The sequence below is a fragment of the Salvelinus namaycush genome, chromosome 16 (genome assembly GCF_016432855.1).
Source record: "Salvelinus namaycush isolate Seneca chromosome 16, SaNama_1.0, whole genome shotgun sequence".
NCBI classification, from domain to species: domain Eukaryota; kingdom Metazoa; phylum Chordata; class Actinopteri; order Salmoniformes; family Salmonidae; genus Salvelinus; species Salvelinus namaycush.
The window spans coordinates 25874592-25892426 of record NC_052322.1 but is presented as its reverse complement, the minus strand read 5'-3'; the positions used below and the strand labels follow the sequence as shown (position 1 = coordinate 25892426).

The following is a 17835-nucleotide window of genomic DNA, read 5'->3' as shown; positions in this document are numbered from 1 at the left end:
TACATGGCACATATTGCACTCTTACTTTCTTCTCCAACACTTTGTTTTTGCATTATTTAAACCAAATTGAACATGTTTCATTATTTATTTGAGAGTAAATTGATTTTATTGATGTATTATATTAAGTTAACTTGCCTAGTTAAATAAAGGTGTAAAAAAAAATAATAATAATGAATAAAAAAATAAAAAAATCGGCGTCCAAAATTACCGATTTCCGATTGTTATGAAAACTTGAAATCGGCCCTAATTAATCGGCCATTCCAATTAATCGGTCGACCTCTAGTCTGAATACATTCCGAATACACTGTACAAACAATACAGATGTAAGTAGATAAATGCTTAAATGTTGATGTGCAGTTACATTTTCAAACACTCAATTGCTACTGTAGGTTAGTGCTACTAGATACAATTATGTATCGTAAAAATATGTTTTTATCCAACACCGAAATGTGGTATTGTAGGTGCTATGAAGAGGGAGCCTTAGTGTCACAGCACACGTGTTTGCCTCTGGGTACGTTTTCTTCTGCTGCCCAGCGAGACGCCCTCGCGCTTTGTGGAGGAATTCGATGGTCGCGGTGTCCTCAAACCCAAGGGGTGGCACCACCGTTGCCCCAGTAGCAAACTCAAACACCATCACCACTGTTAGAGGAGGACATTCTCCATTTGAGGAGTACACAGTAAAACATTTAAAATACACATTTAAATCACAAAATTGAATAATATACAGTTACTGATAAACTGGAACAATTTACTATTTTACCTTGCACCTCAGCCAGCCAGTTGAACCAGTGGCAGATGGTGTCGTTCTCCAAACACCGCCGGTTGCCGCAAGGTATGGAATAGGTTACTGTAAACAGGTCCCGCAGATCCCTGGCAGTGGGAGGCTTTATGGAGTCCACAAAAAGTGGCCCAAAAGAGTTGAGACCATATTTTAACCTGTCATGGTTTAGAGACAGTATGTATATTTAAAATAAGTGTTAAGGACAATATAGTGATGTGTAATGATTTAGGGGGGTGGACTGATTAAAAATACTTATGTCAGAGGAGGTAATGACAAGTACTTCACAGATTTATGACAGAGTTGACTTACTGCTCCAAGGCCACCTGCATGCTCCCGTGGACAAATTGTTGAGCCACCAATTCAACCACACCATCTCTGTCCTCCATTGTCTTGACAACAATCCTTGTCAGCCCCAGTAGGCTCAGCCAGTCTACCGATTCCTCCAATTTGTTCTTCACCTCTGATAGGTCCTCTGCTTTTTTGATCTAGAATTTAAAAAATGTATGACAGGCAATTGAGAATTTTAAAACACAGCAAAAGAAACCATACATGTAAAAAATTATGATCTATTATTTCCTGTTGCTGTTAGGGAGGACATCAAACTTACATTTTCCAAATGTGCTCTCAGAGTAGTGTGGCTCACCTCCTCCAAACTGAGTGGAGGTGCAGGATTCCCACACACTGCTGCGAAGAGTCGCTCAGAGAAGTGTGGCCCAACCCCTCCATGGACCACACACACACTGATCATTTTCCCAATGGTTCCATACAGGCCCTCATGTGATGCTAAAAAGACCATTTCAAATGTGTTCCAGCTTTGTTATCCCTATGATATATTGCCCTGAACAGAGCACCTGAAAAAGCCTATTCAGTAATTGTTTTGGCTTAAATTCTGTATTTTACATGAAAATCAGACCTTAATACGAGTAAAAAGAAGGCTTACCATGAACATCAAGGGACAGCCATTTCGCTCCTTCCGGACCCTCAAAGATGGCCGAGTCCCTGAGGAGCCTGTAATACTCCCTGGAGGGACCCCCTTGGTCAACTGCCCCCTCCGCCTTGGACTCAACGTCCACAAAGGCAACGTCCATCTTAGCCCCTGCATTAAAGTTTTTGCGTTGAAATGCATACAGGCTACTGTTTAGGACATTGCCCCTGTGGACATTTATCATGTTGGCGATGGGGCAGTGGTCCTGGTCCACTCGGCTCCAGAGCGTACGTAAAATGGCACTTATGTTCATTCTACAGAGGGGGGAGCTCATTCAAATTGTATGACAAATCAAATAAGGATTGATCCTAAGGGAAAATACACTGACATTAAGGTTTTAAATACTACATTTTGTTAATAAACAAATGCTCTTAAAAAAACTCACTTAGTCTTTGGGTCCGATGATGGAGATGAGGGAGGTGAGAGAGAAGGAGAAAGTGAGTTAGAAGGTGAGGGGTGAAGAGAAGAAAAGTTTGGTGGAGGTGAATGGAGAGGAGGCTGGCGAGAGGTGAGAGGCAAGAGGTGAGGAGAGGGCACAGGCAAGAGGTGAAGAGAGAGCACAGGCAAGAGGTGAGGAGAGAGCACAGGTGAGAGATGAGGCGATAGGATTGCCTGTAAATGGACAGAAACAATCACACAAAGGTTATAACTATCCATTAGTTCAAATGTAGTCTGATACGAACATCAAATATATTATTATTAGGTATTGTCATAATAGTCACCTGCACATCCTCCACAGACAACCACAACACATACAGTGTTGTGTACTCCCGAATGTCATGGTCCTCCAATTACCCATTAATCTTGCTCTTCAGGGTTGCGAAGCCCGCTACTGCCTGGAGGGTAAAAACCTCACGAGGCATCATCCTCCCCCACAAAATCAAACAACATCTATATAACAAAAGACCAACATTAACAATTGTAATTCAGCCTGAAATGTACATTTATAATACTGAGTTTATCAACAAGTAAATGAATGACTTACCTGAATGGATTCAGAGAGCCGGAATCTCCTAATCCGCTCCCTTCCATCCGGGTATTTGATCTTAAAGGGCACTCCATCAGGCAGCTCTGGATGAGAGACCCCCCTCTGTCTTCTCTCCTCTATTGACTACAATATGCATTACTGTTAGTGTTAAGTTACAAATATATTTATACCACAGCATTTTTGAATTCTAGAATGGGCATTAAAACCAGTTCAGAAAGAAAACGGCACGTAGAAATACATTTAACCGTGTATTAAAAAATGAATAATACAAGGCGTGGCGATATAGGCCCTGCTCATTCAGGGTAGCTCACTGCCCAAGCAAAGTGTCAATATAAAATAGCCTACAGGCAGTGAGTGCGATAAGCTATACCAATGCCCCCGGCAGGAACATATAACCTAACAGGTGGAGGCTGAGGTGGTGGTGGGAGCAAGAAGCCAGTGCATAGTAGCATTTCTGCAGATAAATGTGTGATTTAGTATTATTTTCTTTGGTAACTAGTATAAGCAGGATAAACGCCCCCTTTCTGTACATTACCTTGGAAAAATGAACTCCGCAAAGGGACTCGGCTCCACTTTGTCCCGCTGCGTCGTCCATTATTTCCAAGGTAATGTAAAGAATGTCTGCATTTGTCCCTTACATAATATACAGATGATATCAACTTGGTGAAATCCCTTACCTTCCTTCGCCTGCTCTCCCACACCTCAAAACGATGACATTTCATCTCCTGTGGCAAAAATAAGAATCTGTTTTGTGTATGAAAACATAAGTGTTTCCTGTTGGAATGCCGTTGATGTGTGATCTGAACAGATTTACTAAGCTATATCATATACATACTTTCTCCTGGTCTGCAGCCAGAGAGAGATGGTAGGCCTCGTCTTGACGACGCCGTATCTCCCGCATTTCCTCTAGAGACTGAAATTAATACAGGTACAGTAATAAATAAAGCCATTCTGATTGTTAAGTTACAATGACAATCCTATAACTAATTTTATACTTTGATGCTAAAAGTGGAAAAGGTAATTTAACGTTCCAAACCTCTAGTGTCATTGAAGCTTGTGGTGAGGCAACAGGGAGGCCTATCTCCATAGTCTCTGTCTCCGAGGTTCTGCCCTCCCTTACAGTTTCCTTTAACATAAAAATACAAGAAATCACTAGTTGCTCAATTACCTTAGAACTTGTGTATACAGAGGGAAATCCAGTTTCTTTTAAAATTAATTAATTACCTCTGTCATTTATCACGTGACATAATAAAGCTCAATCTACCTTCCCCTTCCTAACACATAAGCTATCAAATAACTTCAATCTTAAGTACAGGGCAGACCTCCCTAGACCAGCTGATTTGATTGCAGCTGGACACATGCTGTCCAGCTGTAGGGGAACAAGCCTCCTCCTGTCTGTCTTAAAGGCCTGTACATTTGGATTCATCTGGGGGAATGTTTCCCCCAAAACCTTCAAGAAGCTGCTGTCTTCCTGACCATAGAGCACTTTGATCTGCCTCACAGGATACTCTAAAGATACTGAGATATGGAAACATTATTTAAATCTAATAAAAATTATCCCAATATAAAACAGGGAAACAGTCCATGATCTTTAAATCAGTAAAATAACCTTCAATAAGTCTATGTTTAATCACAATATAGATTCACACTTAGCTTATTTACAAAGCAAGCACTGTGCACTGCGTCCTCATGTACAGCATGGATATATGTACCTATCCTGTTCAGCTGCCGGATGGTAGGGTCAGCGATCAGGCACACCCTCATAGTTATCAGCCTGCTTCTCCCGGTTTGCCGCCTTTGGACTCCTGCATTATTCCGTCTCCTGAAAGATTGAAACCTGACATGTGCAAACGTTATAAAAGTTACAATAATTACACTCAGCATAATCGATGCTGCCCATACTCGCGCACCCCGCGAGTTAGTGAGGGAGATAAGTCTCCAGCTTCAGTGACTTTTGCAATTCGTTCCAGTCATTGCCAGCATAGAACTAGAAGCAAAGGCAGCCAAAGGAGGAGTTGGCTTTGGGGGTGACCAGTGAAATATACCTGCTGGAGCGCGTGCTACGGGTGGGTGCTGCTACGGTGACCAGTGAGCTGAGATAAGGCGGGACTTTACCTAGCAAGGATGACCTCTAGCCATTGGGTTTGGCGACGAATATGAAGCGAGGGCCAGCCAAAGAGAGCATACAGAGCATACAGTGGTGGGTAGTATATGGGGCTTTGGTGACAAAACAGATGGCACTGTGATCGACTACATCCAATTTGCCAAGTAGAGTGTTGGAGTCTATTTTGTAAATGACATCGCCGAAGTAAAGGATCGGTAGGATAGTCAGTTTTACGAGGGTATGGTGGCAGCATGAGTGAAGGATGCTTTATTGCGAAATAGGAAGCTAGATTTAATTTTGGATTGGAGATGCTTAATGTGAGTCTGGAGAGTTTACAGTCTAACCAGACACCTAGGTATTTGTAGTTGTCCACATATTCTAAGTCAGAACCGTCCAGAGTAGTGATGGTAGATGGGTGGGCGGGTGCAGGCAGCAATCGGTTGAAGAGCATGCATTTAGTTTTGCTTGCATTTAAAGTTGAAGTCAGAAGTTAACATACACTTAGGTTGGAGTCATTAAAACTCATTTTTCAACCACTCCACAAATTTCTTGTTAACAAATTATAGTTTTGGCAAGTCTGTTAGGACATCTACTTTGTGCATGACACAAGTAATTTTTCCAACAATTGTTTACACAGATTATTTCACTTATAATTCATTGTATCACAATTCCAGTGGGTCAGAAGTTAACATACACTAAATTGACTGTGCCTTTAAACAGCTTGGAAGATTACATAAAATGTCGTTTCTTTAGAAGCTTCTGATAGGCTAATTAACATCATTTCAGTCAATTGGAGGTGTACCTGTGGATGTATTTCAAGGCTTACCTTCAAACGCAGTGCCTCTTTGCTTGACATCATGGGAAAATCAAAAGAAATCAGCCAAGATCTCAGAAAAAAAAAATGTAGACCTCCACAAGTCTGGTTCATCTTTGGGAGCAATTTCCAAATGCCTGAAGGTACCACGTCATCTGTACAAACAATAGTACGCAAGTATAAACACCATGGGACCAGGCAGCCGTCGTACCGCTCAGGAAGGAGACACACTTTGGTGCGAAAAGTGCAAATCAATCCCAGAACAACAGCAAAGGACCTTGTGAAGATGCTGGAGGAAACAGGTACCAAAGTATCTATATCCACAGTAAAACGAGTCCTATATCGACATAACCTGAAAGGCCGCTCAGCAAGGAAGAAGCCACTGCTCCAAAGCCTCCATAAAAAAATCCAGACTATGGTTTGCAACTGCACATGGGGACAAAGATCGTACTTTTTGGAGAAATGTCCTCTGGTCTGATGAAACAAAAATAGAACCGTTTGGCCATAATGACCATTGTTATGTTTGGAGGAAAAAGGGGGAGGCTTACAAGTCGAAGAACACCATCCCAACCGTGAAGCACAGGGGTGGCAGCATCATGTTGTGGGGGTGCTTTGCTGCAGGAGGGACTGGTGCACTTCACAAAATAGATGGCATCATGGGGGGGGGGGGGAAATTACGTGGACATATTAAAGCAACATCTCAAGACATCAGTCAGGAAGTTAAAGCTTGGTCGCAAATGGGTCTTCCAAATGGACAATGACACCAAGTATACTTCCAGTATTTGTGGCAAAATGGCTTAAGGACAACAAAGTCAAGGTATTGGAGTGGCCATCACAAAGCCCTGACCTCAATCCTATAGAAAATGTGTGGGCAGAACTGAAAAAGTGTGCGCAAGCAAGAAAGGAGGCCTACAAACCTGACACAGTTACACCAGCTCTGTCAGGAGGAATGAGCCAAATATTCACCCAATTTATTATGGGAAGCTTGTGGAAGGCTACCCGAAACATTTGACCCAAGTTAAACAATTTAAAGGCAATGCTACCAAATACTAATTGAGTGCATGTAAACTTCTGACACTGGGAATGTGATGAAAGAAATAAAAGCTGAAATAAATAATTCTCTCTACTATTATTCTGGCATTTCACATTCTTAAAATAAAGTGGTGATCCTAACTGACCTAAAACAGGGAATTTTTACTAGGATTAAATGTCAGGAATTGTGAAAAACTGAGATTAAATGTATTTGGCTAAGGTGTATGTAAACTTCCGACTTCAACTGTAAGAGCATTTGGAGGCAATTGAAGGAGTGTTGTATGGCATTGAAACTCGTCTGGAGGTTTGTTAACAGTGTCCAGAGATGGGCCAGAAGTATACAGAATGGTGTCGTCTGCGTAGAGTTGGATCAGAGAATCACCAGCAGCAAGACAGCAGCAGCAACATCATTGATATATACAGAGAAAATAGTCGGCCCCAGAATTGAACCCTGTGGTACCCCCATAGAGACTGCCAGAGGTCCGGACAACAGGCCCTCCGATTTGACACACTGAACTATATCTGAGAAGTAGTTGGTGAACCAGGCGAGACAGTCATTTGAGAAACCAAGGCTGTTGAGTCTGCCGATATTATCCAAGTGTTTTAAATACATCCATTATAAATATTATAATTGTAAGATTATAAATACAAGTTCAATTTGTACTTCAATGCACATCTGTTGTGCATTATAAAAACAGAGGAAGAAAGAGGAGGTGGTGAGAGGTGTAAAAGACAAAGGGAAAGAGGTAAGACATAGGAGCAGGGAAGGCAGCATATGATTAATGAATTACAGTGCTACCCAAATATTCTCTCAGATCATCACAATTACATAAGTGTCTCTAGTCGGCCTGAAGGTTATCTTAAAAGTGGGTGAGGTGGCGTTGATGGGACTGAGGGTTGGCACCCTCTCACATCAAACCATATCTGCAGAAGAGAGACAGATGGAGAGAGAGAGCATGCTTAAGCCTTGTGTTTTTATTTTTTATTCTAACATTGTTAGTCATCATAATAATCAGGAGGTGAAATGCAACACTGACCTTGGATCATTAACTCTGGGACTACTGCATCACTATCTGTATTCCAATGTAAAGCATCTCTTTAATAATACTTTCTACTTACCTCTCACCCCTGATCAGGCTGTGCTCTCTATGTAGCCAGTTCAGATGTGGGAGGGGTTCACCAACACAGCTGATATAACCTATAGGATTTAGGGAGAAGAGGAGAGAGGGATGAAGTAAAGGAGAGAGACTTCTTGAGAAAATACGGTAGTTAAAGACAGTGTTCAACAGGAATCTGTGTGTGTGGCCTCACCTGGTGTCCACACCACACTAAGTGGCTGCTGAGTACTTTATGCTGAAAAACATGAACGGACACACGAGGACAAAAAATATTGCGTAGTTATAGAAATAACGGAAGTGTCTTATTCTCCATGGTTGGCCCTCTTGCCTATTCTTTGAAGGTGGAAGGTGCCACAGTTATACACCTGAACCTGCTTACTGCACAACACAATCCATCAAAAAGATTGATACATGAGTGTGTAGGTATGGGTTATAGGGTGTCTAATTGTTCTACATTTTTTCAATATTGGTAATTGAAAATAGCCTGTTTTGTTTTTGTACAGACATCACACCCTTACCTTACCTAAAAATCAAAGGGAGAGAAACTGAGAATTGAATAACTGCAGTTGACATAGCTAAGTAAATGGAAGAATATTCTTATTGCAATGTGAAAGACTCTTTAAAAGAGCCTTTGGTTGTGCATAGTGTAGTCTATGGTGTTGCCAGGGAACAGCACCCTCTTCAAAGAAGTAGGAGGTGAAGACCTCCCGCACATGGATTGCCTCTTGCTGCGTTGTTGGACCCCATCCATGAAACATCCTGCAGAGCAGCAGACTTCTCCTCTGGCACACGGCGGTGAGCTGCAGATCCCCTCCTGGTCCTTGTGTCCATCCTCATGAAGTTATGCAGGACACAGGTAGCCTTCACACACCTGAATTGCTCCAGGAGGCAGTCCCAGATGACCCTGGTCACCCAACCTTGCAGTGCCCTACACATTAACTGTATGCAATTGTTTTGAAGGAATCTCCAGTTACAAGGTATCTGTAGGAATATGGAAGACAATGTCATTATTAGACTTTAACATAACCAGGTCATTGTGGATTACTAAAGTATAATATCCCTGATAACAAATCATGATAACATTGGATTGATAGATGCATGGGCACACATATGTGCATGTGTAGCATGTGACAATAATAGGATCATATCAAGGATAGCATCACAAATGAATACATAAATACCACTTGAAGCTTGACGATAACTTGATCGTTTGAATCAGCTGTGCAGTGCCAAGGCAAAAACAAAAATGTGCACCCCTTTGAGTCCCCAGGACCAGGACCGAGACCCACTGCTCTTCATTGGGACCTCTTCATATGTTGACAGGCTTTCATAGCTCTCTGTATCTGAGGACAGAAAACCTCACAAGAAACAGACTTCATTATAGTCAAATTACACCGCACTGAATATTATGTTACTATTATCTCCATCCTCACTTCTAGGGACAGGAACTACACAAAAGTACCTGCCCTATCCAGAATAGCCTAACGTTACTCTCTCACTGACAGTTGGGGCTGCTATCCTATCACCCTCCTCCATGGCTGTTAGCTAGCTACCTACAAATGCATTTGGAGTTTGTTTTTTATAGTGATAAATACATCAAGATAGCTAGCTAATGTGAAGTTAGGTAGATGGTGATATTTCATTCACTTAGTTAGCTATCTATACAGTATGTGAAGTTGCCAACTAGCTAGCTCATTTGAGTTAGCCTGCATTGTAGCCAAGTTAGCTAATAATAATACTTAAAAAAAAAAAAAACATTTTCGAAATGTATTTACTTACTTGAATAGGTTCTCCCAGCTTTGTGGACAATTGGAAACAGGGCAGCAATGTTTGTTTGTAACCAGAGCGTTTTTAGAGGACATTACTATTGAACTACGTACCCATTTAATAACTAGACCTTCATACAAACTTGCTATGCTGAATTCTTGACGCACAATCGAACGTGCTGCTTTATCCTGCCAGCATGCCAAGACACTCCATGCGTATAGAAGATATGGTAGTGGACACACCACAACCTTTAGTAAATGTTTGCTTCCAGTGAAAAGATACCCTTTGTGTTAAAAAATGTGGATTTTGTGGTGTTCATTGCAACAGCTATAAACTGTATGGCACAAGTCTCAAAGAAGTCTAAGAAACTAGACATTATTGTGGCTGCGGCAGAAAAGTTTTTGTGATTTTAAGCATTTTACATCTGAAGACTTGCAAGGGGGTACTGGCACCGGAAGACCTGCCCTCCTAGGTTCCTCTTGAGCCTGTGTAGGGATGAGATCTTTTTTTTTTTAAGAAAAGTTGCTTGGTTTAGTTAATTGATTTATGTTTGGTAGTTTGGTTTAAAAAAAATATTTAAAAATTTCTTCCATTTTTGGGAGTCCTGTTTCCATCCCGCACAGTAAGTGGCGGGATGCACATTAAATTGTGTAATCGCCAATATACCATAGAAGAAGACACTCCATGCGCTGGAAGCCAAGACCCCTTAATTGGATATGAGGAAGATACAAACCCATGTGGATGCTTGAAAGACAAACGAGGAGAGATTAATTAAAGATAACTAACTAGGTTTCCCTTTTATTAGTGGATTAATCGTCGGAGTGGAGAAATATGATTTTGTATGACTCCGGCTCAAAATTCTATAAAGAACCAGCTAAAGAGAAGCATATGCATGTTAGGTAAAATAACAACCCAATGTTCATCTCCCAGGACAAACTAGTTAGCCACAGCTAGCAAGCTAAATGTCCATGAATGTTTCGACTTACCCCCAAATTAATATAACGTTAGTTGTTTCACAGTTGGTTTTGATATTTTAACCTGTGTGTCATGATCATATCAGTGGATGGACAGGTGCGATGTTAAAAACAACTAATATTTCAGAATTCAGACTTCAGTGCGTTCAAGACAACTGGGAACTCGGGAAAGACTGGCTCCAACTGGGAAAAATATTTTTGAACAGTCATCCAACTCGGAATTCCAAGTCTGAAACTCTGGCATCTTTCTAAAACTCTGACTTAACGACCTAAAGTTCCCAGTTGTCTTGAAAGCACCATTCATAGTTCTGATGAAGGGATCTGTAGCCTACAAAATTTTTAATTGGACCAAAGACAGTGGTGTATATGTAACGGATGTGAAATGGCTAGCTAGTTAGCGGTGATGCGCGCTAATAGAGTTTCAATCGGTTACGTCACTCGCTTTGAGACCTTGAAGTAGTGGTTCTCCTTGCTCTGCAAGGGCCGCGGCTTTTGTGGAGCGATGGGTAACGATGCTTCGTGGGCGACCGTTGTTGATGTGTGCAGAGGGTCCCTGGTTCGCGCCCGGGTCGGGGCGAGGGGACGCCGTAAAGTTATACTGTTAGATTGATGCTGTTGACCCGGATCACTGGTTGCTGTGGAAAAGGAGGAGGTTGAAAGTGGGGTGAGTGTAACGGATGTGAAATGGCTAGCTAGTTAGCGGTGGTGCGCGCAAATAGCGTTTCAATCGGTTACGTCACTCACAGTGACGTCAATCGGTTACGTCACTCGCTTTGAGACCTTGAAGTAGTGGTTCCCCTTGCTCTGCAAGGGCCGCGGCTTCTGTGGAGCGATGGGTAACAATGCTTCGTGGGTGATAGTTGTTGATGTGTGCAGAGGGTCCCTGGTTCGCGCCCGTGTCGGGGCGAGGGGACGGTCTAAAGTTATACTGTTACATATATACGACTTATTTTCCTCTCTGGTTGGACTTAGTTTTGCAACTGTCTCCACACTGTTGCCTTCGGAAAGTATTCAGACTCCTTGACCTTTTCCACATTTTGATATGTTACAGCCTTATTCTAAAATTGATTAACCAATTTTTTCCCCCTCAATCTACACACAGTACCCTGTATTGACAAAGCAAAAAAAGTTGACATTTTTGCTAATTTATGAAATCACATTTACATAAGTAATTAGACCCTTTACTCAGTACTTTGTTGAAGCACCTTTGGCAGCGATTACAGCATTGAGTCTTCTTGGGTATTACGCTACAAGCTTGGCACACCTGTATTTGGGAAGTTTCTCCCATTCTTCTCTGCAGATCCTCTCAAGCTCTGTCAGGTTGGATGGGGAGCGTCGCTGCACAGCTATTTTCAGGTCTCTCCAGAGATCGGGTTCAAGTCCGGGCACTGGCTGGGCCACTCAAGGACATTCAGAGACTTGTCCCGATGCCACTCCTGCATTGTCTTGGCTGTGTGCTTAGGTTCGTTGTCCTGTTGGAAGGTGAACCTTCGCCACAGTCTGAGGTCCTGAGGCATCTGGAGCAGGTTTTCATCAAGGATCTCTCTGTACTTTGCTCCGTTCATATTTCCCTCGATCCTGACCAGTCTCCCAGTCCCTGCCAATGAAAAACATCCCAACAAGATGCTGCCACCACCATGCTTCACTGTAGGGATGGTGCCAGGTTTCTTCCAGACGTGACGCTTGAGACTTTAGGCTTTTCTATTATTTAACCAGGTAGGCTAGTTGAGAACAAGTTCTCATTTACAACTGTTCTCATTTACAACCTGGCCAAGATAAAGCAAAGCAGTGCAGCACAAACAACAACACAGAGTTACACAAGGAATAAACAAACATACAGTCAATAATACAATAGAAAAAAGTATATATACAGTGTGTGCAAATGAGGTAGGATAAGGGAGGTAAGGCAATACATAGGCCATAGTGGTGAAATAATTACAATATAGTAGTTAAACACTGGAGTGATAGATGTGCAGAAGATGAGTGTGCAAGTAGAGATACTGGGGAGTGGCTTCTTCTTCTCCTTTTACTGAGGAGTGGCTTCTGTCTGGCCAGTCTACCATAAAGGCCTAATTGGTGGAGGGCTGCAGAGATGGTTGTCCTTCTGGAAGGTTCTCCTATCTCCACAGAGGAACTCTAGAGCTTTGTCAGAGTGACCATTGGGTTCTTCCCCTTCTCCCCCGATTGCTCAGTTTGGCTGGGTCGGCCAGCTCTAGGAAGAGTTTTGGTAGTTCCAAACTTCTTCCATTTAAGAATGGACCTTCAATGCTGCAGAAATTGTTTTAGTACCCTTCCCCAGATCTGTGCATGTCTCAGAGCTCTACGGATAATTCCTTCGACCTCATGGCTTGGTTTTTGCTCTGACATGATCTGTCAACTGTGGGACCTTATCTAGACAGGTGTGTGCCTTTGCAAATCATGTCCAATCAATTGAATTCACCACAAGTGAACTCCAATCAAGCTGTAGAAACATCAAGGATGATCAATGGAAACAGGATGCACTTGAGCTCAATTTCGAGTCTCATAGCAAAGGGTCTGAATACTTATGTAAATAAGGTATTTCTGTTTTTTGTGGTTAATACATTTGCACAAATGTCTAAAAACCTGTTTTCGCCTTGTCATTATGGGATATTCTGTGTAGATTGCGGAGTTTTTTTATTTTATCAATTTTAGAATAAGGCTAACATAACAAAATGTAGAAAAAGTCAAGGGGTCTGAGTACTTTCCGAATGCACTGTACAGAAATAAGAAAGATCCAGCTTTTGTTGCCTGTTTGAGAGTTTGTTTAATAGCCTACTGATTCCGTGAGCTCCATGCCTCACATCACCAACACATGTCGGATAGAACAATTTCACAATTTAGGTGATTTTTTATTTTATTTTAATCTTTGCTATGCTGTAATAAAGGCATTACCATTTTTTTCCCATTAGAACACACTCTCTGGTATTAGTTATAATTTATTTAGTGTTTACTCTTCCAAACGGTCAGAAATATTATATTGTAATCTAACAGCACCTGTTTTTTCTTGATCTCCTCCTTATTGTTTTTATTACAATAATAAGTAATGTCATTATCATTAGTAGGCTTAGTATAGTAGCCTTGTATAACCACCATCGAGCTGTAGCCCTAAGAGTGTGTCCTGTCTTAATACGTAACTTACTTAGGTCTATAGTAAAATATATATAGGCTACTGTATACTTAAATTCACCACTTTACAAGCTGGACAGCTAACTCTTTCAAATATATATTTTTTTATTATGGGATATGCCAAATAAAGCTACAGATCCAGTCTGACATTGGCAATTAGCTAATTGTTACCTTTATTTCAGTATTTCAGTGGGGAGTCAAGTGAGGGGACTATGTTTCATGAAGCCATTACATTCTTAGAAAAAAAGGTTATGGATAGAACTCAAAAGGGTTCTATGCTTGCATCATATAAGACCTCTTAAGGTTCTATATACACTGAACAAAAATATAAGCGCAACATGTAAAGTGTTGGTCCCATGTTTCATGAGCTGAAATATAAGATACCAGAAATGTTCCATTTGCACAAAAATCTTATTTCTGAGGCCCATTGTCATGCCATTCATCCTCTGCCATCACCTGCCATCACTTCATGTTTCAGCGTGATAACGCACAGCCCCATGTCGCAAGGTCTGTACACAATTCCTGGAACCTGAAAATGTCCCAGTTCTTTCATGGCCTGCATACTCACCAGATATTCCACCCATTGAGCATGTTTGGGATGTTCTGGATCGACATGTACGACAGCGTGTTCCAGTTCCCGCCAATATCCAGCAACTTCGCACAGCCATTGAAGAGGAATGGGACAACATTCCACATGCCACAATCAACAGTCCAACTCTGCGAAGGAGATGTGTCGCACTGCATGAGGCAAATGGTGGTCACACCAGACACTGATTGGTCTTCTGATCCACGCCCCTACAGCAGGGCTCTCCAACCCTGTTCCTGGAGAGCTACCCTCCTTTAGGTTTTCAATCCAACCCCAGTTGTAACTAACCTGACTGAGTTTATCAACCAGCTAATTATTAGAATCAGGTGTGCTAGATTAATGTTGGAGTGAAAACCTACAGGGTGGTAGCTCTCCAGGAACAGGGTTGGAGAGCCCTGCCCTAGAGGCACCAATTCCTCCAATTTTATAGTGTATTGTAGGTCATTCCACACGTAAGGTGCAAGGAAAGGCTGATTTACCAAACTCTCTAGACACCAAAGGAGTCTCCAGAGTTAACCAGCCCAGTGAACGGATTTGATAACTTGCCATTTTAAATCTTCACAGTGATGTTCGATAAGTCGGAAATTTGTGGAGCAGGGCTTCGTAAACAAAACGTGTGTAATTATGTTATCTACATTACTTCAAATGGGTCCAGCCAACCTTTTGATAAAGAATACAGTGATGAGTAATAAAAAACTGTCTCCTGTGATAAAAAAGGGCGCTATGAAAAACGGCATCCAGGGATTAAAGAGTATAGGCAGCTGCACTTTGTTAAATAGTATGACCATAATCAAGAACTGATAGAAAGGTTGACTGCACAATCTGCTTCCTGCTGACTAGAGAGAGAGAAGATCTGTTTCTATAAAAAAAATGCCCACTTTAAATCTTAGTTTCTTAACAAGTTTAGTCGTAGGTTTTTTAAATGATTGACCTCAATCCATATACTAAGGTATTTGTATGCAGGGACTCGTTCGATTATAGAACCATCCGATGAGTAAAGATGTAATCCATCTGAGACAATCTTATGAAGACTTAAACAACATGTATCTAGTTTTGCCCGTATTAAGTATGAGTTTTAAGTCATAAAGGGCTTCCTGCAAAACCTGATTGTAGCCTTGTCACAGCAGTCGGGGAAATTGCATACATAATAGTATAATCCGCATATAGATGAAGGTTAGAATTAACAGATTGACCAATAAAATGTATATAAACAGTGAAAAGAAAGGTCTTAGTATCGATCACTGCGGAACACCTTTATGTACTTCAAGAAATTCATACTTAACCCCATCAATCACGATGGCCTGAGTTTTGTCACTAAGATAATCGTGAAACCATGAACAGGTCTGAGCTCTGATGCCTATCAAGGACAACTTATTCAATAAAATAGCATGATCAACAGTATCAAAAGCTATTGACAGGTCCACAAACAAAGCAGCACATTTCATTTTAGTGTCTAAAGCATTGACAAGAACATTAACAACTAAAGTGGTTGCTGTAATAGTGTTATGCCCAGGCCTAAACCCTGATTGGTTTACATTCAAAATTAATTTCTCAGATAAAGAGCAAAGTTGTAAATTTACCAAGGATTCAAGAATCTTAGCTAGCTAAGGAAGCCTTGAAATGGGGTGAGAACGCAGTCCATACCAAACACAGGAAAAGAACCAGAGTCGCACAGCAGGCCTATTATTGGTTATTTGACTATGAGTATTTGATGAAATACAGCATCATAACTTTATCTCTGAAACATTGAGTATAGCAGCACATTTATGAGCACATCTGATGCAGATTAGGGGAGACGGGGCTATACCGGGGTTATAGGCTACTGAATGCCAAAGTAATATGAAGATTGGGACACAAGTGAAGCTTCATTATATAGATTATTTAACATGAGCATTTTTGTACAATAAAGAAATGACTTGTATGGACACGTGGATTTGTTTAGGTGTTTTACATTTGTCAATCTTAAACCAACCAGACCAGATGTGTCACGCCCTGGCCTTAGTATTCTTTGTTTTCTTTATGTTTTTTAGTTAGGTCAGGGTGTGACATGGGGAATGTATGTGTTTTTGTAGTGTCTAGTGTAGTTGTCTAGTTATGTCTATGGCTGCCTAGATTGGTTCTCAATTAGAGGCAGCTGTGGTTCATTGTCTCTGATTGAGAGCCATATTTAAGGCAGTCATAGGCATTGGGGTTTTGTGGGTAATTGTCTGTGTCTATGTTGCATGTTTTGCACTTAGTCTTTGATAGCTTCACGTTCGTCTGTTTGTTGTTTTTGTTTCGTTGTTCTTCTTCTAATAAAGAGAAGATGTATTTTTCACACGCTGCGCCTTGGTCCTCTCTCTCACCCATAGACGATCGTGACAAGATGAAAAAAATACAATGTAACAAATAATCTTACTCTGATTCAAACTACACCCCAAAACTGTGTGAAAACGCCCTAAATCAAATGTTTTCCACACATCTGACTTCCCCTTTCCCTCCCGTGCAACCATTTCGAGTTTCTTTTTCACGTCCTCCGCATCCATTATGCTGTCACGTGTTATGGTGTTGGAGTTTGTAAAAACCAATTTATTGCTATGATTATGCTATAGGTCAGGCCCTATTGGTCACGTGCATGTGATGCATACGTGTCACGTAAAGAGAGCAAGGGTTGAGGGAATATGGAATGTTTTTTCTAAACAAATGAGGGATTTTGGTAACAGAACTTTTCAGTCAGAGAAACAACAAGTAAGAAACTATAAATGGATGTAATTATGTTGCAGCTTTAGCACCACAGACAGCGCAATAAACACTGTTGCTGTGCTGTGGTGCCTGGTTACTCTAGCAGGGAGGCGAGACAGACAACTTGCGCTAGTCACAGGCACTCCCTGTGTGTTTTTTTTTTTTAACAGAGCGTTAAGTCTGAGCCCGGTCTGGCCCAAATCAATTGCCGTCGAGCTCCCTCTGAGTCATTGTGTCTTAATTATTTCATCAAACAGTGCGCTTAAAGCATGAGACAAGCTCAATAGTTAGTGTTGATTTTATTAATACACATAGGGTGTGTTTATATATGGAAAAATAGAAGTAAAACATTTTCAACCAATCGATTGACTCTCAGTTGACCAATATATTTTTTTTTTCCGGGGACAGCCCTACACATGTTTATATAGATCGGTATCAATTAAGTGAGTAGCATTTAGGCAACTGGTCAGTAGTTCAATCAGATTTCAATCAAAAACCAGATATCAACCAAAATGTGATTTGCTTACAAGACGTCCCGACCAGATTTCAACCAGAAAAAATGTCTTTATCATGTTGTATAGATGTTTTGGTTGTTTGGCAACAAAACCACTGTGTGCAACTATTGGGCAAAACAGACATGCGTCCACAATCGCGCACATATTGATTTTTGTGCTCCACACCAGATGTGATCAGGACACGCAGGTTTAATATCAAAATGAACTCTGAACCAACTAAACTCAGCAAAAAAAGAAACGTCCCTTTTTCAGGACCGTCTTTCAAAGATAATTCGTAAAAATCCAAATAACTTCACAAATCTT

The 17835-nt window shown here is 41.2% G+C and overlaps 1 protein-coding gene and 1 long non-coding RNA gene across 5 annotated transcripts; both read right to left on the bottom strand.

The window, feature by feature from the left end:
* Positions 1-255: 255 nt before the first annotated feature.
* Positions 256-2318, bottom strand: LOC120060712 (G2/M phase-specific E3 ubiquitin-protein ligase-like). 3 transcript variants are annotated; one of them, XM_039010115.1, is made up of 6 exons: positions 2152-2318; positions 1722-2020; positions 1389-1564; positions 1091-1266; positions 761-936; positions 256-657 (listed from the first exon to the last, which is right to left on the bottom strand). In XM_039010115.1, exons 2-6 carry the CDS (start codon positions 2017-2019, stop codon positions 410-412), a joined length of 1074 nt encoding a protein of 357 aa, XP_038866043.1. In that variant the 5' UTR covers position 2020; positions 2152-2318; the 3' UTR covers positions 256-409. The 3 variants fall into 3 exon arrangements, with proteins under 3 accessions (XP_038866043.1, XP_038866044.1, XP_038866045.1); XM_039010116.1 differs by having other exon boundaries at positions 256-639; XM_039010117.1 differs by having other exon boundaries at positions 1722-1877.
* Position 2319: 1 nt separating this feature from the next.
* LOC120060713 lies at positions 2320-8055 on the bottom strand. Of its 2 annotated transcripts, XR_005478261.1 has the most exons (10): positions 8016-8055; positions 7824-7902; positions 7504-7628; positions 4467-4576; positions 3791-3880; positions 3590-3667; positions 3432-3479; positions 2752-2877; positions 2489-2657; positions 2320-2378 (listed from the first exon to the last, which is right to left on the bottom strand). It is a non-coding gene; the product is annotated as an uncharacterized LOC120060713 (long non-coding RNA). The 2 variants fall into 2 exon arrangements; XR_005478262.1 differs by lacking the exon at positions 7504-7628 and having other exon boundaries at positions 7824-8052.
* Positions 8056-17835: the final 9780 nt, after the last annotated feature.